Here is a 23,050-nt window from a genome sequence, read left to right on the forward strand (position 1 = left end):
GATGACTCGTTTTCAACCATGCACACTGAATAATTGCACATTGCTGATTCAAGCAATCAGACATGCATTTTTTAAAAGAAGAAGAACAAGAAGCAATCAGCCATGCCATGAGCCCATGAGCCAGGTTATCATCAAGTCTACCAAAGTTTATACAAAATGGTTTGCACCATCATAGTGTGTGGCTAGATGTTATATATGAGCTTGAAGAGATTTACTCAAAATATTTAATATTTCCCCCTTAAGACAAGTAGGGTCAAGACTCTAAGATGTAGGACGAGAAGTTTCCCATTGGATGCTCCAACACAGCAACGGGAAAACAATACTTGCAACAATTGTAGCCCACATGTGCAGAATATACAGAAGGGTTAAAATGATCAATTGGGAAACTAAATCCGGACACCCAGTAGCATCATGATGTTCTTGTTGGAAATCTAGTAATATCATGGTATAGAACAAACAGTTTAGTGTATGTCTAGATGCATACAAACACCTATAAATCTAGAAAAATTAAAACGATCTATAATTTGAAACTTATGGAGTAGTTTGGAGCACCATAGAAGTCTACCGATAGGATTTGTTAGTCAACGTCGAAGAAATTAAGAAATTCTATTTTACAGGCCAACTGCAGCTGTAAATTTGTATTGCTCGCCACCCTGAATGAAGAACTTTCCCGATGCAAGTCGTTGGTCGTCCATTCTTTCTGGTTTCGAATTTTCAAATCTAGAGGAGACAATAAAACACGTTACTACGAGATGATTTGCGTGCAGCCAGTCCGGGCCTGACCCTGAGACATCAGGCGTGACGGATATAAACAATTGTTTAGTAATCCTCAGGGGGAGGCGATGGCATACATCGACCAACCAAAAAGCCTTGAGCTGATGAAGACAGACGATGAGAGGAATAGGATGTCAAAAGAATTTAAACTGCAGCAACTCAAGGCTTCAGCCTCTAGTATCAGTTGTGGTTGCATAGACTAACCAATTTACTCAAAAACTGAAACTCGAAAAGGTAACGCAATGAACTTGACAAACAATGTGCAACATGCCATAAACGTCGGAAAGAATTTTGCTAACTGCATTTCCAATACCACCTATGTTTATCTACCAAGTACTCCGTCCCCTACGTGGTTCTTAACATCCAAATGGATCAACGCCTACCCTTCATCCCAACACAACATATGGGTGAACCACTGACAAACACGAAAAAGGGCTACAAGGCTACCTATACACACCCCTGTGATCTGCGCTCAAGAAACAAGATGTACAAAACTTTACAAAAAATGCTGAGGTCATCACGCGATTAGGATTTCCCAGCTCGTTGCTGCTTCATGCTTGCTCTCCGGGCCACATCCCACGCCTTGTGTGGCACGCCAACACCTTGCTGCGAGGCGAAGAACGACTCGTAGCCCGGGGAATCGAAGGCGAAGCCAGTGTGCTTGGAAGATTCTCGAGGGAGCATCGAGATCATGTAGCTCCTTGCTTCCTCTGGGCTTAGATGGCTGGTCTCAGGCAGCTGCACCCTGCTGTACTCATGGGGTTCATCCTTGTGCTGCTCCTGGATTATTTGGTAATCGTAGGGGAACAGCCATCTTTGAATCCTGATACAACAACACAAGATCAGTGATGGCTCACATGGTCACGCTAACTTGGTCATAATTTCACAGGAATCAGGTATCTTACGATAGATATAGGAAGTCACCAAACAGAGCGATGATCGGAACAAGCAATAGTGTCAGGTAGAAGAAAAAAGTGCTCATCAGAACATAAATCACAAAATACACATTTTCCTGCAAAAGCAATGATAGTGTGAGGAAGGAAGAAAGTCACCAATGGAATAATAGATTACTGAAAATGTAAAGAAGTTGCCCACCTGTCTGTCAAACGATGTCATTATCGCTGAATATATGAAAATAAACAGAAACCAGGCTACTATACTGCCCGCCACACTTATATAATGCCATCTCGTTATCGAGTTGCATGCCATGAGAAGGCGGAGGTTCACAGTTACCACAACACAAGAAAAGGCCATAGTGCTAACGTCCCATAGGCCAAGAATCTTGCCAGATGAACCATGACCATGCCGGCTCGCAGCTGCAGTGAAGTAAAAGAATACTATTGACTGATAGAAGGCAAAGAAACCCCACACTGCAATCACTCTCCACTTGAAGAATGAATTCCTGATTCCTTCCTTGTAAAGCTGTGGGTATCTTTTCGACAGTGAAGCACTCACATCCTGAAAGGAGTCGGTTTAGTGCAATGAAGGAAGGAGGCGGCTTAACTTCATAAACAACTAAGAGCAACCATACCTTATCAAACAATCCAACTATAATTACAGGAAGTGCCGTGAAAATAACATTATATAGAGACTGGAACCAGTCATCATAAAATCGTTGACCAGAAAAGCCAGTTTGGAAAGTGAACCAGAACTGAGTTAGTGTAAATGTCAGATTCTTGTAGAAGAAGTATGTGATAACCTGCAACAGAACATCTCATATTTAGCACTTTGAACTATATGCAGAGTTAAAGCTGAGCAACAATTGCCATACCTTGCAGAGTCTCAAGTAAGACCACCGCCCATGTACAAGAAGCAAATCAGTAAGAAAACGGAACTGTGCTATGGCAAAGTCACTAGCCATAACAGCTTGCATTCCTTCTTGGCCACTGATGCCAATCCCAACATGAGCAGCTTGAATCATACTCACATCATTAGCACCGTCTCCAATGCTGAGAGTTATTTTCCGAGCACCCTTCTTGACTAAGCTTGTAACCTACAACATGTGTTAAATACTTAAATTTCAGCATTTGACATTTTTACATAAATTTAACAAAAACTAGGTTACACAATGAAACTAGACAATCAATCAGAGACTACTGCCATGTTTGGTTTGAGAAACGATCATATGGGATCAACCAATCCTCGCTTCTACTTGTTTGGTTTGAGGAATGGAATGGGTGGCCAATCAATACCTCATCCCTTGTATGCACATATCCAGTATAAACATGAGGAAAGGTGTCACAATACCAGAACTGCGGGATGATACCATGGTGCACCACCCTATACTAGATTAGTACATAACTAAAGAACCCCTATAAGGATAGTGATAACAGAATGGTCACCCATCAGAAATGCTAAAGTACATGTGCACACAGTATGCTAGAGAGAACCAGATTAGTTTAGTAATAAAACTACATTAATTCAGTTTCTGGTCTCCGTGTGTTTTTTTCCAACAACAAAACAGTCGTTAATTCTTCCCTGAGGAGCCAAGTGGTACAGAAAGAAATGTTATTTACCTGTGCCTTCTGCAGTGGAGAAACTCTGCAACATACAACTGAGTGGCAAATTAGACTCAATCCAAGAAGATCCACACGAAGAGTTGGGTCCAGTGCATACATCAGGCATCTGCCATCAATAATGAGTGCCAACTTCCTTTCAGGGGTGCTATTTAAAGAATGCCGGGCTTCCTCATGGAAGCTTTTCAGACTCTGTTTTACCGAATCTTTGATAACACGCGCAATTTCCACAGGGTCACCCTGAAAAAAGAACCGAGTGTTATATACGGCACATGTAGGTACGCGGAAAAGTATGCGCTACTGGCGGTAAGTCAGTTTGCATCAGGTTGCAATCATATAGCTGGTTATTCTTGACCCCAAGTACAACAAATAAGAAAATGGGAGCCACGAGATACGTGCAAGACAACCATCAACAAAACAGGGAGGCTAAAGCACTAGAAGCACAATCCACACAGAACCATGAAAAAAATAATGGGTGATATGTATTAAAAAATAATTGGTAGCAGAATAAGGAATGCATTTTCTCCAAAACAAGTCCCATAATATCCCCCCAAAAGTATATATCACTGCCATTGAAAAAAGAAGTTGCTTTATACTCACTGGAAACAATGAAATAACTGATTATGAAAGAAAATAAGTACCATAAGATATGTAACAGAACGATAATAGAGAGACCAAAGCACTAAAGCAATAAGTAACAAGGTCCAAGAAAACTAAATACTACCACTTTATTACATGTATTCCCAAAAAAAAGTTAGCAGGGCCCTTCAAATTAAATATCAAGAAACACAGGTCAAAACAAAATGTTAATATCCCATATATACCAGACCCACATAAATGCACAATTACCAAAGTAACACAAGTCAAGTACCAAATGAACTCAGAATCCTACTTTGGCACTTTGCATGAACTTTTTGCACTTAAGCAATCCCATTATTTTAATTTCCAAATCTTATGGATGACAACTTCAACTAGAGAAATAAACCAACTAAAAAACTACCTATGTTTTCCAAAGAGCAGTAGTATGTGCATCTTACCCTGTCTTCAGCCTCCCTAATAGCATTTGTCTCTGAACTAATGGTGAACTGCTTGGTATCATTGTTTACCAAGCTGCATGCTGAATATGTAAGATGAAAGAGATCAGGAAAAAATAACATCCAGAATCCAAAATTTACTGAAAGAATAGTATAAGCAGAACAAGTAAAGCAAACTAATCAAGATAGATGGAAGCTTCACCATATGCAATGTTAATTGCTGTTTCCATCTTATCTCCAGTTAACACCCAAATTTTTATGCCAGCTGCAGAGAGAGTTTCAATGCAGGCTGGCACCCCGTCTTGCAGTTTGTCCTCTATAGCTGTGCACCCTATCAATATAAGGTCTTTTTCAATCAATTCAGCCACCTACAGGGCAAAGAAGGAAGTCAAATTACATCACAATGTAGCCAGCAATAACAGAACAATTTAGCCTCAACATGAAGGATCGATTTCTCTTTCTACAATGCAGTTAAGTCTGTTATTGTATGATAAATGCACAGATAAACCAATGATAAGTTCCAACAAATGTCACAAATAATGTTTTCAGGGAAAAATTAATAACAATGTGTAGAGTTCAAAATGTTCCATGTACTAAGTCAAGCTTCCTTCAAACATTGTATGAGGTTCACCCGTTTAAATAAGAATCATCCAAGCAAGAGAAGAAGGGGTACTACATAGATCCACTAGCAAAAGTTCTATCAGAAAGGGCCCAGTTCAGCAAATGCATTGTCAGACTATCATTCAATCATCATAGTAATAGCCAAAAGATGCTTATCTAATGACCTCATCGAGCTTCTTGTCACGATCTCGTAAAGATGACTTTGCTTGAACAAACTTCTCATTCCAGCTCTCATATTGCTCCCTGCTAAGATCCCGATAGGCAAGGCAGAGCGTGCGCAAGCCAGCAGAACCAAATTGCTCCAGGTGCTCTCTGCTGGTCTTTTTCAAATCATGATTTCCATCAGCCAATCGTTCATATACGACATTATCAGCACCCTATTAACACAAAGACAGTTTCAGGTTAGTGCAATAACAACATAGAAGCCAAATCAAGCTCGTCTTTATTGTATTACCTTGCAATAGAGAACTAGTCTTCCATTTGGGAAACGACAAACCACCGATTGCCGCTTTCTCGTACTGTTAGTACAATAAAATATAAACTATCAAACAATGTTTGCATCACACTGAATTATATTCAAAATTAACAAATAAACCACACCTGTTGAATTCCAGAACATTTAGAATTTCATATGGAACATCCTGTATACTCCCCATCCTTTCAACATGTGATTCACGTACCATAACTGTTGTTGGCGTACGCCTACAAAACAAGCACATCATTACCATTCACAATATAATATCTCACAATGTCACCCTTGAAACATTACCATTCACCAATGTAACATCTAAAATTGGATGAAGGAACTACTCATGTAGAACCATAAAACCCGTAGGAAATAGACCTACTCATGGGAAATGTTTACAAATAGGGTAGTGGTACAAGTATTTTACTCAGAATTTCTAATAACAATACTCAAAATATACAGCTAGCAAACTCTGACCAGGTGGCAGCAGAGCAGCATGGCTATGAGGGGTGCTACGGAAGCACAATGGCTCATGTAATACTGGCAAGTGTGTTGCTTGGTGGCGACTAATCAGTGGATTCTTCTTCGGCTCGAGTGCAGTCTTGGTCTTGTCTCTGGGATTTTTTGGGAGTTGTGTTTCTCCGTATCTTTCTGCTGTTTCCTGCGTCCCTGTCTTGGTCTTGTCTCTGGGATTTTTTGGGAGTTGTGTTTCTCCGCATCTTTCTGCTGTTTCCTGAGTCCCTGATATATATCTTCCATTGTGCTCACAACTTCTGCTGTGCTCTGTGGATTTGCTATGCTTTTTAATGAGAAGTTCAGGTTGTCCTTGTGCCTACTGTAGTGTTCTCAGAATACTATGCTATATTTTTTTTCTCAAATGTGCAAGAGAGCTGTGTATCATTTCATTAAGAGAATACTGAATACCATTGTTATATTATACAATCTTTTTGGTTCGTGCAGCCATTGTTGGGTTTTACCTCTAGCTGTCATATATACTTGCCCACTCAATCAAAACCGGTCGACACCAACACCTCCAGGTCTATACCAAATTTCCAAATCCAATTCTAGATACAGACATCTGGTAATAAAATTCAAAGAGCTGGAATCAAGGATTGCAAAAGCACTAGAATGAGAACAGGCAGTAGATCACAGATAAGAATTGGGGGTAAATGGCAGCACAAGGGAAACCAGGTGAAGGTGAAGATGAAGCTTTCTGCTCTGTTCATTGACGCCCCTGAGAAGCAGCTGTTCAATTTCTCGTTGCGTACCCCTGCAACGGCTTACACCTGTCCAGTTTGGTAGCACACTCCACAGGCTCCCATGCATGACACTAGCCTACCACAACTTGCTTGGGACTAAAGGCTTTGAACAAAGTGGTGGTGTGAAGTCAATCTTTCCAATTATGACCCATACACAGGTATTTTCATGGGTGTTCCATTTAAGATACTGAGATTTTCTCAGAAAATGTCAACTATTTGGATATAACATAAAAGAATAAAAAAATCTGAGAATCTAAGACTATTGGCAAGATAAGAATTACCTATAAAAGAAGAAACCAAAATTCTTAGCAGCAGCCACAAGTGCAGCCTCATCTGGTGAGGCGGCTTGGTAACTGATCTTTTCCGGTGTCTCCTCACCCTCTGGAAGAACTGTATGACAGATTGCAAGGCATCTGAAGAATTCCTAAACAAAGCAAGAGCAAATAAAAGATTGATTTTAAGTACAAATTAGAATTCATCATAGTATCTGGATGAGCAGGAAAAGAATAAAAAAAATTGGCTTTGCACGCAGAAGAGTCAAAATTATTTCAAAAATACCCCAAATATCTACCTTGCAAGCCTCAGGATTAGGTTCGTTTCTCCACGCACCACGCATGATTCTAGCGTCATCAAAGTTGAATCCTTTCTCATGAACTGCACTGGCTGATCTTTTACCCTATGAAATGAAAGTAGATAAAGGAATATAAACATTGTTAATTTTGCAAACATAATGACACAGTTTAATGACTTCAACAGCAAAAAAGAAAACGGGGTGCACCTCATCATCGATTTTGATTCCAGCCCGCTCTGCTCCTCCTTTCTCAATCTCTGTAATGCCAGTTCCATACGTTTCTCCATCAATCGAACATTTAAAGAATTCCATCAGGTTTCTTGTGAGCGTTCCAGTTTTGTCAGAAAATATATATTCAACCTGGAACCATAATGTTAATTATGAGTTAAGTCCAAAGTAAGACGAAATGTAAAAAAATTATTTGTAATCGCTAAAATCTGACAAGATCCCACTGAGCATTCCATTTAGTCTCATGAAAAATGGAATGCCCCCATGATTGATTATGTATTTGTACAGCTTGAACAGAATAAGCCATTCCACATTTTTCAACAGTGGACACATCCCATTCCACAAGCGCTGTCAATTCATCCAACTTGTGGAATGATTCTGTGATAGAATGGGGTAATATATGCCACCTTACACAACCACGAAGGGTTGGTCAGATAGTCCCATAATCCCATTCGAGCAACGAAATGGGGGTTTTCTTGAAACTAAAAAGATGATCACGGGGCAAAAGGGAAAGATTACCTGCCCAAGCTCCTCATTAAGATTAGAAGTCCGTGCCAAAGCGGGGGTGTCGCTCTCAGCATGGTACATATGAAGATCATTGTTAATGAATTGTGTGCACTGGATGAATTTGATCATCTGGCAACCAAAGATAATATAAGCTCCAATAGTCCGGAAATAGGATAGAACATTAAAATAACAAGTTGAACATAATACCTCAATGGACACATAAAGAGAAATTGGGATGATCGTCGAGTATAGAGTTATTAGAGTAAACATGGTCAAAATGGTCACCTGCGGCAGCAGTAGTGTTAGATCAACATGTACGGATTAGATACAACAACAAAAAATGTCTAAAACAGTATATACCACAAATCTGTTTTTGGGATTGAACTGGTCCTCCACACGCCCACGCAATCCAAGGTAGAAGTATTTTTCATTAATAAACACACCACTGTTGGCAAAAGGAAAAATAAGTCCACTTTTGATCAGCAAAAGCAGTAGTATCTAAAGAAAACTAGAACTGGCTGCATAACCCTTTTATTAGATGAAGATGGCATGCGCTTGATGAAGTTGTATTATCTGGTTACATAATTTCATTTTTTATGCTAACAAGGAATATAAATCTAATAGGTAGCCTATGGCCACAATAACAAATATATGGTCTCTCAGCTAAATAATTATGAAATTCTGTTAATTGACTATGCAACTGTAAGCATCCACAGCATGAACCTAAAAGGAACAGCAACTGTTCAAAACAAACGCTCCTTCAAGTGATAAGTTTTGGACATGACAAGTGCCACAAAACATAGCCTTTGCCACCAATTCTACCTGAATACTGTTGTGAAGCTTAATAACTTAAAAGTGTGAAAGTATTGTTCATGATAAATCTACTTATATCAGTTTAATATGAAGAACCTTGTTCCCAAAGTCAAAAATAGTTTGACTACACATATTCTATGATGATAAATGATATAGGTATTCATGAATGAAGCAGACATGTTTTGACATCAAGAGTAATGTTGAATAAATAAACAAATGGATTGTATGAGAACTGACCTTCCAATGGCGCCAATAACACACATTGAGAAGAGGGTTGCAAAAAGAGCAAGGATAAGCTTGTCTAGCTTTTTTTCCAATGTACTTCTTTTGGAGGGAACATTCATAGAATTCATCATAACCTATGACAGTTTTCCACAGGAGTAAATTTCAAAGCATGAAGAAAATCACCAGTTCAAGTTTCTACACCGAATAGATAGGGAACAGATAGATGTGCATACTTTTGTCTCATGCCCAGTGAATATGACAGCCCCAACAATGTATTCTGTATTACGAAGGCTGCATCCCTGTAGCAGGAAGGCAATGTTAAGTCAATGTTCACTCGCACACAGAGATAATTCAATGCTACTTTGTGCATGAAAAAGAGTAGACCATTAAGAGCGCACAAGACAAATCAATATGATGAAAGCAAAAATTAGAAAGATAAAAATGAATATTTAATTATTCATAATGCGGTAATGCAAGAGGATGGTGGCTACAAAGGAGAAATGATTCATGAGCACAAATCTATGCAAGACTTGAAATATCAAAAGTCAATGGAGCCCTAAAACAATGTTCTCTTAGCCAAAGGAGCCAATATCAGGTTTAGATACTCTCTCTTATCACGGCAAACGAACTCTAAGCACCCTATAACATAGAGCAGAAGGGATGCTTTAAAGTCCCCAGATATGGTTATAAGGTCACTACTTTTCAATCTTGAGAGATACAACTTTCACCATTCTCCTCTAGTATAGTATATTTTTAACGTTTAGAACGGTACAGAGGTTTTGTTATGCAATTCACAAGCAATAGTCATCCTAATTCTGCAAAAGCTACATAAATTACATTTTAGAAGCATTTCACGAAGGATCTAGATAAGACACTATCATGTGGCTAATCTAGGGAACTCCAGAGATGTTGCTGGTCAAACTGAAAAGGATTTGAACAATGGATTATCAAATAGCTTGTCATGTCCCAAATGTAGGAACAAGCAAACACACTATGGTTTTTTATTTTTTGATAATTAACACGGTATGGTTAATAATAGAAAAAAACATGGGGAAAAAGCTTACCCGTAGGAGTAACTGGTTTGGTGAGAGAGGTATAGTCTGCTTGTCCACAATAAGGTTGCCGGTAAACGTATAAAGTGAGTTGTTTGGCTGTTCACACTGCACTTCACCTGTAAGACGTATATCTAAGTTAAATATGAAGACATACGTCATCTCTAAAGCAAAAATTAAAGCATTAAGTCATCCTTCTGCCATACAACATACTTCTATCTGTAAGTGATTTCATCCCTTACTACTTCCTAACACCGCCCTTCCAAGCTCCTTTGCCCTATGACAAAAGTCTACTTTGAAATATCATTTTACTATGACTACATTCGATTCCTGCTATTTTGACTTTCTGTCTTGCCTCTATGCCTTCCTGGTGGGTGACTGTGACCTGGTGATGGGTTCGATGGTTGGTTATACTCTAGCCAGAGTTCACAACCAGAAAGAACAAAGAAGTCCAGCCACTCACTTTGTTGTGCGAACTAAACTGACCATTGAAAAATATTTTGAGGAACAGTTACAATACACATACCAAGGTTATTATTCCAAGTAACATAACACAGACAGACAGAGAATATGAAGTTAAGAAAAAGGACACAGCTTCTTTAATTCAATCAACTACAAATTAAAAGCTCTCAAGCAGAAGATAAAAGGCACAAAACCTTTGAACCCAGAAGCCTTGTCAGGAGTAACAAAGTCCCAAGTTTTCTCCAAAGCCTTCCTTATTTTCAGATTTGTTTCCCCATCAAGATTTGCTGTCTGCAATAAAATTTTCATCCAAAATAAGTGAAATAATTTTCTTCTCCTAAGCACATTTATTAGGGTTTACAGTTAAATTGAGATAATAAATTAAAAGATATAAATGAATATGGACCTCTATGTAGCAGACACCATCAGGATTTGTACTGGATAGGAAGAGCAAGTCAGCAGGGAAATAACCATCTTGCTTGATCTGCTCTAAAGAAGTGCCATCACTATTAGCTTTTTATGCCATTAAAGCTCAATATTACACAAAAAAAAAGATCAGGAAAACTACTTTCAAAAAGGAACATGTTGATTAACTAACAAGATGTTAAATTGGCATTTCAGACATTACCCTCACAATATCTCCAACCTGCAGTCTTTTCCATGGAGTACTTTCCCAATGTTGACCTTGCAATATATCGACATGTGCATTGTTAATTGACATATCATTCTGGAAACGTTTCTGTACAAAGAGCAGCAAAGAAAAGGAACAGGCATCAGGTCTCTTAATATAAGCATGGCAGAACAAAATAGTGAATAGCAATACTAACCCAATCCTCAAAAGCTTCCTTGATGAGAGACACCAGTAGCACAAGACTTAGGGGAACGACATTAGTGACAGGATGAACTGGACTGTAAGCACAAGTGCAAAGTTAAAATTAAGGCATAAGGAAAGCAAAGAATGAGCAAGTTGACTAATAGACTAGGAAGATGCACATGGGAGAGAGAGAGAGAGAGAGAGAGAGAGAGAGAGACCTAATAGGTGTAGTCGACAAGATTGAAATCATGAGAAAGTAAAGATTTGCAACCCGCCTGAACTGTCAAAGCAAAAGACAAATGAATTATGAAAGGTTCCTCTCGTCAAATACTGTTGCATGATATTGTTATGATAAAACATTCAAATCTCTGTTGCATTAATGAGTGCAAAGGCTGATTTGTTAGGCATGGGAAACATAAATAATAACACTTATAACTTGATTCAATAAAAACTGTTTATGAGGCTCATTAGAAAGCTTATCTCCCCTCATCTAACAAAGATCTGAACTAGGAAGCTACAAGATACGAGAAGTTGCACAGATCAGCTTAGATTGTACTGAATGCACAATGTGCGTTAACATCACCCAAGGTAGTACAATTTTGCAGCGCATGCATAATATGAAAAGACAATAGAATCAATTCTTAGATTCACTGTAACATTTGGCAACCCGGTAGACATATCATCAATCCATTGCTAAGCCAATTAAGAGATCCAAAGATCATCAGAAAAGGAACAATTTTAGGGGAGATCAGTCTGCACAGAGGAAAATGACCATATGTGTTTCATTGAATTAAGAATAATTCCACACTTATTGCCAAAACAAATTAGTTTTTGTGGAACAGAAAAGAAAAGAAAGCAAAGCAAATTCATTCTAATGCACATATGAAATTTGATATACGCAAATAGTGTCTTTCCATTTAAAAATGAAGGGAGCATTTTGATAATAGATGCTGAATCTAAAGAACTTGCTTGATCAGTAACATACATGATGAACAAAAATAATGTATTGATACCTGCTCAAATAGTCCTTTAGGTACGAAAGTCAGGATACTGTACTTTGTAGTCGACACAGAATTTCCCTAGAAATACAAATAAAGCGTGCAAAAGAATATTAAACAGTGAAATAATATTAGTTGCCAACAGTAAAGAAAACAGGTGAGATCAAACAATTTTCAGAACAATCTGCTGTGTTTGTGTTCCACTGACATTAACCCACAGTTACCAGGTATAGTATGATCCACAAGAATGTCAATTGAAACATGAAGAATCTTAAGACAATAACCACAGATACTAGCTTGTAAAATTAGTTCCATCAAGTGGCAAGCTTGATACCTCATCCAGGCAGGCACACAAGAGTTCAGCACACAGGATGCCTTGCACCTCCCGGACTAAGAGTAGAACTGTAAAAGTAGAACAAAACAGCAAGATGTTGTACCACACCTCCCACAGGGTGGAGGTCTAAACCGTACTGCTGCCTGCCAATAGCACGGCACCATCCTATCGTCGTACCTAATATCTGCCATTTCCACCTCCCAAAACCATCTGTCCAAGCTGCAGGCAAAGCTCCAATCCAACCAGGGCACTCGCAGCTGGGCAGCAACACAAACTTCGTGAAGTGAATCCTAAACGACCTGCGCGAAGGACGAACCAGCTAGCTCATCGCGCCCGACGATCCAGCTCCAACCCGACCATACCACACGAGACATCATCGAGATCCAGCCAGCGGGCCGACCAAACGGAATGCAACGGAACGGGGAGCAGGCGCGACGACGTACCTTGTACCCGACGGGCGCGTTGGCCTCGCGGTCGTTGCAGTAGACGGTGCGCACGGTGGGCGCCATCGGCTGCGGCTGCCTCCGGAAGCTGGTGCCCGCGCCGCCGAGCCGCGCCGTGGACTCCCTGCGACCGAGGCCCGAGGAGGAGGCCCCGCCACCACCCGGCTGCTCGCCGCCCAGACGCGCCGTGGCCACCCGCACCATCTCCTTTATCCGCGCGTTCATCCCGCCCTCCCCCTCCCCTCCCCTGCCTCCCGCCACCAAATCGAACGAACGGCGCTGAGATCTGGCGGTAGGCTCGATGACCTCCCAATGCGTTGGGATCGAGCGCGAGATCGGGAGCGCGAATCAGGCCGGATTCGCGCGGCTTTGGGTGGATTTGGGCGTGGGGGTGCTGGGGAGGAGGGGATTGGGAGCTCGAATCTGATCACGCGTCGCCGGTGCTGTTCGTGGGCGCGTGGGCGTCAGCTTTTTTTCGCGTGGCTCTCTTTTCCTGCCTTCGCCGGGGAGAGGAGACGGAGGGGAGCCGAGGGGAAGAGACGCGGAGCCTGGACGTGAGGAAGTGGATGGATTCTTGCGAGATGCCCCTTGTGAGGAGAGAGAAAGAATACCACCTTGTAGTCAACATTTCAGAACTACGAGACGATTACGGTATCATTGTACGAGTTGTGGCTGCCCTGCAACTCATAATATATTTTTTCTATGCACAAATTAAGAAAATAGAATTACAACCCATTGTATATATTGTTTGTTAAGTCGTCTGAAGACATGTGTATGAGATCGTCTATTAGATAACACTAATGTACTTGCCTAAACTAATTGGAAACTATGGTGTTTTTTTTGAAAGTTGAAACCGTGTGGTTGAATCTTCTTCTTTCGCTCCTTTCCACCAGAGAATCTCTTTTTCAATGAATAACTTTTAAAAAAATCTCTCGTGCATGCTCTTCTTCCATTCTAATATAAAAATATTATAATAAATAAATATTTTAAAAAAGAAAAGTCATGGACTAATTAGGCTTAATAGATTCGTCTCGCGAATTAGACTCCATCTGTGTAATTAATTTTTTAATTAGCCTATGCTTAATACTTCTAATGATCATCCAAACATCTAATGTGACAGGTGCTAAACTTTTGTACGGGGTATCCAAACGGAACCTTGGGGGTGCATGTGGGGTAAAACAAGATGGTTAGCTCTTGCTCTTACTTTTGTTTTTGACGTGGGTGCATTTGCAAACCAACCCCCCCCCCCCCCCAAACTATATTGAGCTTCGCCCCTGCTCGCGAGCGAGCCGATTTGGGAGCAAGCTTTTTGCTGCCGTTATTGCCTAGCTTGCCGTCGGAAGCGAGTTATTTTCTTTTCTACCAAACACAGCCCTTGCCCGGTAAGGTTAGAATCATCAGGATCCAAACGCACCCTAAGCTACCAATTATGTTACGAAGAGAAATAAGTATGTCGCCAATATTATTACACTATAACTATTTCATGAATTCCTCTACACTTTGTAGATGAGCATGAAGAATCAAATTGATAAGACAAGAAGAACCTCGTTAATTTGCCATTCTCAAATCCGGCTTTTGAGTTCTCTCCCATGTGTACAAGTTAAACCACGTTCTCAGAAAAGGAAAAAAAAATCATGATAGGATAGGAAATCTACTCTCAAGCCTTGGTTATCTTTGCCCGCGTACCCGTGGCTGCGGTTGTGGCTGCGGTAATAAAAGAGCGGGCGCCGCCGCCGCCGCCGGTTACGTCGCCCGGCGCGTACCGAGGGGATTTTTTTATTTTAACCTTTTAAATTTAAATTTTTAATAATAACTTGTACCGAACTAAATTTTCACTGGCACTTTTGATCTTACCAAATATTCTAATGTGAGAAATACTTGAGTCACGCCATCTAATTTGGCGTGACCGATTAGCTGATCAGTTGGGTCCAGTCGTGCCCAGGGGCCACCAGCCGAAATGTGTCAGCACGTCAGGCTAGTGAGAAGTAAAAGTTAGGGTGTGGAGATAGAAAAATATGTGTCCATGAAATGCTAAGGTGGTGTATGGTTCCTTTGCTTATTTTTAGCACGTGTCACATCGAATGTTTAGATACTAATTAGGGGTACTAAACGTAGACTATTTACAAACTCCATTACATAAGTGGAGGCTAAACGGCGAGCCGAATCTATTAAGCCTAATTAATCCATCATTAGCAAATGTTTACTGTAGCAACACATTGTCAAATCATGCACTAATTAGGCTTAATAGATTCGTCTCGCCGTTTAGCCTCCACATTCGATGTGACGGGTGCTTAAATTGAAGTCAGTGAACCAAATCAGGCCTAAGCCTACTAGCCTAAGTACTCATGCCTAGTGTTTTGTTCCAGTTTGTGATCCATCATGTGCTGACAGATAACATAGCTAGCTGCTAGTATTTAATTACTCATGCGCAATAATCTCTGGTCAAGCTCTCGCTTTTGAATTGTAGAATGTCGCTTTCTTGCAACAGTGGCTCTACTGTTCATAGCAATATTTTATTTCCCTGTGCTTCATCAATATTTTCATTGTGCTTGAGATGCTTTTTGATATGTGGCCGATGCATGCATGGTAACAGGACAGTTCTAGGATTATTGCAGGAGTTCTTGGCTGCTTTAACTAGCAAGTCTAGTTTGTCCTCACATGATTAATTAGCCCTGGTTTACTTCACCCCTAACTCCCAACTTTAGCACTATGCAAAAAGAAGATTCCCCATCACATCAAACTTGCGGTGCATGCATGGAGTACTAAATGTGGACAAAATTAAAAACTAATTGCACAGTTTTGTTGTACTTTGCGAGATGAATCTTTTGAGCCTAATTAGTCAATGTTTGGACAATAATTCACAAATACAAACGAAACGCTACAGTGTGCTACAATGCTGTAACAGTAATTTGGCACCTCCCAACTTTGGCAACTAAACAAGGCCTAGTGGTTTTTGGAACCTGGCGTGCAGCCTTCTGGGGCTTAATCATTTTACTTCCCCATTGGTACTTGGAATATAATGACAATCATTCTACCTTATATAACCGGATCCCCAGCTAACAAATCGAATAGCAAATCTTCTAACTAATCTCTTACAAAATATCAAAACAACCGAACAAATCCAATCTGCTACTTGGAACGAAAGAAGCTCTCGGCGCTGAGCCTAGTTGTCGGCTTATTTTTTTATCTAAATTGTTAAATTTTAGCTGGCTAAAGATTTCTTTAACTGGTTGAACCCAACTACCTTCCACAGGAAAACTATTTAAAGTAGGAGTGAGGGATAGAATATAAAAATACATTTTCAACTATCATTTAGCTGGAGTATCCAAACACCCCTAGTTAAACTTTAGCTAATTAAAAGAAAGTTCCTAAACTTTAGCTAGCTAAACTTCAGTGGGTGGATCCAAATAGGACTTAAATCCATGGAAGGTGATGCTGGATATGACACTGCGTATGACAATCAAAGATAAAAAAAATAAGTTGTACTTATCTCTGCATATAGTAAGTTAAAAAAAATAAATGCTTATATATTTACTTATAACTTATAAGCATATGGTGTCATTTTATTAATATACTAGGATCGTGCCCATGCGTTGTCACGGGCAGCAAATTATTTATATTGCAAAACATAGAGTATTCAACAAGATAATAATAGTGTGAAATTAAATTTAAAGATATTTAATCTAAAAACGTAGTTACTGTATTAAACAAAGCTAGGTACGATAACGGTTAAGCTTGCATATTCATACGTACATTCAACCACAATCGAGAGTAACATGTCATGCGCGTATTTACAAATCCACGGCACGGAGGGCAAGTAGTTTTATCCAAAATCCTTTGAAAGAATGCACATCACATCACATTTGGATCAATCTAACACACAATACTTTGTAGATCGTGATGTTAGTGGCAATGTATCTAAACAGACGTGACTAAGTTAGGAATCTGTTCATGTACATAAAATAAGTCATGAACACCACTATTGCTAAAATAAGTCATGAACACCACTATTGACTTTAGCATCTGGAATAACCGGATGTCATCCTAGGAACTGGAGGATAAGTAAGAAAATAATATAGTCGGGTGATTGTAGATGTCCCTCACATAGTCATTTTACAGCCGATTTTATTTGGAAATAATCAACATCGACTCAACTCCGCTTCCTATGAAGTTTCCTATAAGTGTTCATTCTAGAGTGGTCCACTTACTTCAGCCTCCCAATCAGCTTTTCCAAATGACCAAGAGCAAACTTAGCTTCTTAAGCGCAGCCCCACATAGCATGCTATCCGACGCTTTAACCATGAGAGCCATACAGTAACTGAAATCAATTGATGGCAATGTTGCCCATGACATCCTTTTCTGTTCTACACACTAACACCAACATTTTATTGTACATAATAAAAAAGAGTAGAACTAATTTAGGCAATGCTCATACAACTTACATTTGTTTGTTTATTCTTCTACCTGCATAAAAGTGCTAATAGTATTCTGCACCTGCAATTGTCATACACGAACTTCAGCATAATATATATACTTGGAAACTGAGACTATAAGAAATGGAAAACAACGGTTGTTAGGATCGGGTAATGGTGAACAGTGGCAGCTAACATAATTTAGTACCAAACTTATAGGTGTTATCTGATTTTAAACATGGGTTTCTTCTGTTCCAGTTTTTGTTTTCCTGAGTCTGATCCCATGCTATCATCATCTGCAACAAGATATTGATCTATTGCTCCTATTTCAGTCCATAGGTTTCAGTCTGCTCAAGATCTCTTGTATGAAAACATATTGCCGTAGGTGCCTCTAGTTTCAGCCAATAATCAAAGTCTAGGAGGACTCCATAAACCTGTTACCACAAATAGGCTTTCATATCCAACCAGTTGATTAGTAGTGCATTTAAAATCAGAAAGCCAAGGTATACAATAACAATAGATCATGTGTGTCTACTTGGAATATCAACTCCAATTGCATCAAACAAAATATACATTGTTGCAGATCTGTTTATCTATTCCTAAGGGAAATATCGTGTCATATGAACGAGTGTAAAGCCAAGCAATCAATCCATTCATCAAGATCATTTGCCTCCATGCAAGAATTTGTGAAGACAAACAAAAGAACGATTCACAGTGAGAGAAACCAACTAAATGAATGTGTTGATGTATACCTCCTTGCTGAAGAAAGGTATTCTTACTTTCCATTACCTGAAACATATTGACAGTACTAAATCAGTGGCACTACCTCTCTATCATCTTACTAAACCAAGGTTGTGAAGTCAAGGCAGATGGAAAACTAAAATAGCTTATCTTCTAGAGCTTTTTTACATATATATAGCATATTGCATGTTGTAAATAGAATAAAATTATTGGCAATTAGCAAGAACAGAATCCTATATGGAAAATATCGAAGTTATAGATATTTGGACTCTTCATATTCAATGAAATGAAATGTCAAAAAAAGGATACCAATTATGCTACAAGCACGATAGGCAAAACTTATGTCTAAGAACATAGAAGGTATATAGCAGCAGTATACATGGTTAACATAGAAGATCATTTACACTTACATAGATCAAGAGCATATACCCTCAGGATGAAATAGCTAGGAAAGGAACTTCTTACTTTTGACATGAGGGAAATTGGCTGGACTTGGACATCACCCTAGTCTATGCAGTATGCTACTCCTGGATTTTTTTTTAAATGCTAATCCTCAATTGATGCTTTGGATCAGTTGTCCAAGGGCTTTTTGAAAAGATCCACATGGGTGATGGTCCAGTTTCAACCGGTCTGTCTCCGGATGACCGCATCGCATCCGTTCGTTGTAGCGCTCGTACGTGGACGGCAAGAAACACATCTGACGGATTTCTGTATTCCCCTCTTCTTAGATTTCTCAAAAGCCACTCAGCCCATCAGCCTTCACCTCACGCCCATATCAAATTCTCGCTGAGACCCCCATGAGATTCACTTTTTTTCAATGTATACATAAGAAGCTTAAGAACTGTATTTGATGTACAAAACAAAAAATTTGTAAGCATGCTACCTCTTATGATTAGAGTAGCCATGGTACAATAAGAGCAAAATGTTTCAAAGCAAAGTAGAATGTAAAAGACTAAAATGTTAACTGATTTGGTGCTTCAAAGGTTAATTCAATTCAGGCACAAACAATCATGATTTCCAGGATGATTTTCTACAGTAAAAAATAGAAGTATCATCTAATAAGTGTAATATGTACCATGTAGGAACTGAGGTACATGCTAGATGATGGCAATGATATTGGGATACCTGATGGGATTATGGTAAATGCAAAGGGCCCTTAAAAATATGACAACACACTGGTTCCAGAAGGCCTTCAATATGATTTTTTTTCGAGTTAAGCCACGTAACCTTAGGTGATCACACACAAAAAAACCTTCAACTGGCAAAAGTATATGTTCCCAATTTATCCTATAGCAATGTTTCATCTCTCCTATTATATATTTTATATTTTACTCGAAAAGATATTTTTATTTTGGGATGAATAAAGCAATAGATCTTGACGGTTCTATAAGCATATCAGTCTGGCGTATCAATGTCAGGTGAATATTTTCAATGGAGTGGTACGCCAATACGCCACCAAAACAAAGTGCAACACTGAAATAAAGCTCAGCGTTTAGAGAATTGGTGTCATTTTCTATAGAACGGTTGAAAGCAAATGGTATCATAAAGGACATGTTTTGCACCTAGAAGGCTGCTATGATATATGAGGTATGTTAATTATTTTTTTTACCAGGTTACAATGCATGATAGTGCAGCAAATGGCAACATATGGATTCTATTAAGATTTAGAATTATGATCATGGAGTTGCAAGAAATAATAAGACAACCAAGAATCTCAAGCATAAAACCGATAAATAGGACCCTCCAGTATGATCATGGAGTTGAGAATCTTTAAGAAGACCTATTAACATGATTTGTGAAAAATGCTTGTTGAAAGATCAAGTGATATCCGTCCTGGTCAATAATTACCTAGCACTTCCATGAACAAACACCATGATAGTAGTATCTCATAACCCAGCAAAGACCTTCCACATATTTCTGAATCTGAAAGCATGAATTGTAGATAGAGATAACATCATTGTAGACCAATCTAGACCTCTCCCCTCCCTCCCTGCCTGCTAACCAAACGAAAACAAAAGCAGAAGAGAAAACGAAAACTTCCGATAGAGATTAGAACTTGCCGAACCACTTCTAGCCATTTCCAAATGAAAGAAGCAAGGTTATTTAAACAATGACTTGTGTTCTCAGTTCATCATCTTTCAAAATAATGACATATATCTCAATCCAGACAGTTCAATGTCAAAGTTACAAATTACTATGAGTCCATCTTCTCAAATTTATCGAAAAAACTCAAAGAATCTGAGCCATAAACAGATAATGGAATACGGGCTTGAAGATGTAGTCAGAGACAAAAATAGCCTCCCAACTCCTCACATGAAGCAACTTGATTCAAGATGAACCACTAACTTACAGAGCACATTTGTTTTCAAATAGTTGATAAATAAAGAGAAAAAGAAAACATCTTCGTAGTGCCATAACTTCCAGATGAGGCAGCATACTTTATCATATGGCACCATTAGCATCATAAAACTTGTTCTTTGACAATTTTTGCATCTTAAAAGTATATATATGAAGTTTGATTTAAAAAAACAACATTGTTTAAAAAAGACAATATTGTGTCTTTGCACAGCATTGTTTCATATCACTAAATATGAGATTCACTGGCAAAGTACAGACACACATCGATATTTAAAAAAGACAGATAAAAGGGGATATATACTAAAGTGTGTCTTTACAGACGTCAACTTTACATCACCTCAACTCTTCAATAAGGATAGGAGTTTTTTTTAGAAAAAATGGTCAACATATGGATAGGAGTTTCTTTGCTTCCCTCCGACCCAGTAGAAATTGACGATCCATGTTTGAATACTTCTAACCAAAATGACTACAATGGTGAAGCTCACATAAAAATGGCACATATATAGTGCAGGAGTAATATGAAAGTGTCGCATCTGTATCCAACTTCTTATCATCGTGATGCAAGTGATCTGATATTTAGCTTCCGCATGCATACAACTTATGAAAGAGAGACATAAGAAGCTGACTTCATGTGGTCTGATAGACATGTGAAGCAGGCAAGCAGGTAACAAAGGGCTCCATAATTCTATCCTTGGTCCTGGTCAGATTGGATCATTTATCACGCACCATGGGTTGGACAAATTGGTCCTACAGCCAAGAAATCAGAGAGAGATAGAGATCAGATGGAAAGAGAGGGGAACGGTGCCACGTGTCAGCCATTGCCGGTGGGCAACCTCAGGCAACGACCAGCCAGCGCCTGTAGACGCCAGCCCTGAGCAGCCTCAGTCCATCACATGCTTTAGCTGCCGCCGCTGTGCCGTTTGACCAGGGGGTGAAAAAATGCGAGAGGAGAGACGAGAGAGGGCGCACGCAAGAGGAGAGGTGGGTGGGGCAGCGGAGGGGATATCTTACCTCGATCTGGCCGGCTTTGTTGCCCTTCAGCCGTAGTTGTGGTTGCTGGGGGAGCAGCAGCACAGCGGCACATCAGGGGGCCGACGCAGGGAGGGGTCGTAGGGGGCCCAGCAGCGACGCAGGGCAGGAGAGGTGGTGGCCCGACGGCAGCGCAGAGAGGGAGCGGCGGCGTCATCGTGGGGGTGGATGTGGAGCGGAGATGTAGGGGAGAGCGAGGAGGAGGGTAGGCGACGGCGGCGGCGCAGGACGAGTAGCGGCGGCGTACATCGGGGAGTAGGAGGACCTATGTTAGGGTTTGGGTGGAGAAGGGGAAGCGGCAGGGGCGGGGTTGCGGGGGTGGTGAGGAAGGAGAGGAGGCAGAGCTGAGGGATCCCGAAGGAGGAAGTGGACGGTGGAGGGCAGGAGGAGGGATCGGAGGGTTCGCAAGTTTTCGGCGGACAGAAACCGCGTAGGAGCGACGGTGGAGGAGGGATCCGCAGAGGAGCGGACGGCGCAAATCACCTGTAGCGCGGGACAAAGCGCGAGCGGGGGAAAGACATACGAAAAAAGTCTTCCTTTTGGTTTTTTTAGAGTAGAGATTCAGCTTCATAGTTCGTACATACGTATATGTTCTACATGCAAAACAAAATATTTTCTTTGATGCAGCTCTATGCGTATAGTGAGCCTAGTATTTTGTTTACTCATTGGTACTAGTGCTACTGCATCACATGCATGAAATTGGCAATTGGCGCTGACTTTTTACCTTGGAAGCCTGTGTTGGTACTACTGATACTATGACTAGAGTAATAGAAAGAGCGAGCGGCTAGCACATCACGGTGCCAGTCCAGCGTGGCATTCGGTCACGCCAGACTAGATGGCGTGGCGCGACTCAAGTATTTGTCGCGCTAGAATATTTAGCTGAAAATTTAGTTCGGTACAGATTATTATTAAAATTTTAGATTTAAAGGGTTAAAATAAAAAATCGTCGGCAGGCCCCCTTAGGCCTCCGAGACCTACGCAAGCAGGGCCCCGCGTGTCAGTGTCCCTGGGGGACGCGGACTCGATCCGCGGAGGATTATTCCTCGGTCAAGCCTCTGAAAATTTTCTGACGCAGCAGAGCTTTGACTTTTTTCACGCGCCTGCAGCCTCTGCATACCGAATGGCTCAGGTCAAGGTTTGCCAACGATGACGGGACAGAAGCTTCTCCTCTGATGCCGTCCCGTCTTTCTTGCCCATTTTGTGCGGGTGTTTGGATACGATGGGCTAAACTTTAGCAGAGTCACATCGGATGTTCGGATGCTAATTAGGAGGACTAAAAATAAGCTAATCACAAAACTAATTGTATAAATGGAGTCTAATTCGCGAGATGAATCTATTAAGGCTAATCAATCCATCATTAGCAAATGATTACTGTAGCACCATATTATCAAAT

At 40.2% G+C, this 23,050-nt stretch overlaps 1 protein-coding gene across 3 annotated transcripts; it reads right to left on the bottom strand.

The window, feature by feature from the left end:
* Nucleotides 1-994: 994 nt before the first annotated feature.
* Nucleotides 995-13,690, bottom strand: LOC101777430 (phospholipid-transporting ATPase 3). Of its 3 annotated transcripts, none has more exons than XM_004983110.2 (27): nt 13,118-13,690; nt 12,356-12,421; nt 11,561-11,622; nt 11,356-11,437; nt 11,157-11,267; nt 10,935-11,012; nt 10,723-10,819; nt 10,079-10,185; nt 9,248-9,313; nt 9,027-9,148; nt 8,337-8,421; nt 8,184-8,261; nt 7,989-8,105; nt 7,449-7,601; nt 7,242-7,346; nt 6,952-7,094; nt 5,546-5,647; nt 5,400-5,463; nt 5,110-5,322; nt 4,527-4,692; nt 4,328-4,407; nt 3,291-3,530; nt 2,546-2,767; nt 2,306-2,473; nt 1,870-2,232; nt 1,680-1,786; nt 995-1,597 (listed from the first exon to the last, which is right to left on the bottom strand). In XM_004983110.2, the coding sequence occupies exons 1-27, from the start codon at nt 13,340-13,342 to the stop codon at nt 1,300-1,302; spliced, it is 3,720 nt and encodes a 1,239-aa protein (XP_004983167.1). In that variant the 5' UTR covers nt 13,343-13,690; the 3' UTR covers nt 995-1,299. The 3 variants fall into 3 exon arrangements, with proteins under 3 accessions (XP_004983167.1, XP_004983168.1, XP_012698252.1); XM_004983111.4 differs by having other exon boundaries at nt 1,300-1,597; nt 11,561-11,617; nt 13,118-13,191; XM_012842798.2 differs by lacking the exons at nt 11,561-11,622; nt 12,356-12,421; nt 13,118-13,690 and having other exon boundaries at nt 1,300-1,597; nt 10,935-11,017.
* Nucleotides 13,691-23,050: the final 9,360 nt, after the last annotated feature.

Source organism: Setaria italica, chromosome IX (genome assembly GCF_000263155.2).
Source record: "Setaria italica strain Yugu1 chromosome IX, Setaria_italica_v2.0, whole genome shotgun sequence".
NCBI classification, from domain to species: domain Eukaryota; kingdom Viridiplantae; phylum Streptophyta; class Magnoliopsida; order Poales; family Poaceae; genus Setaria; species Setaria italica.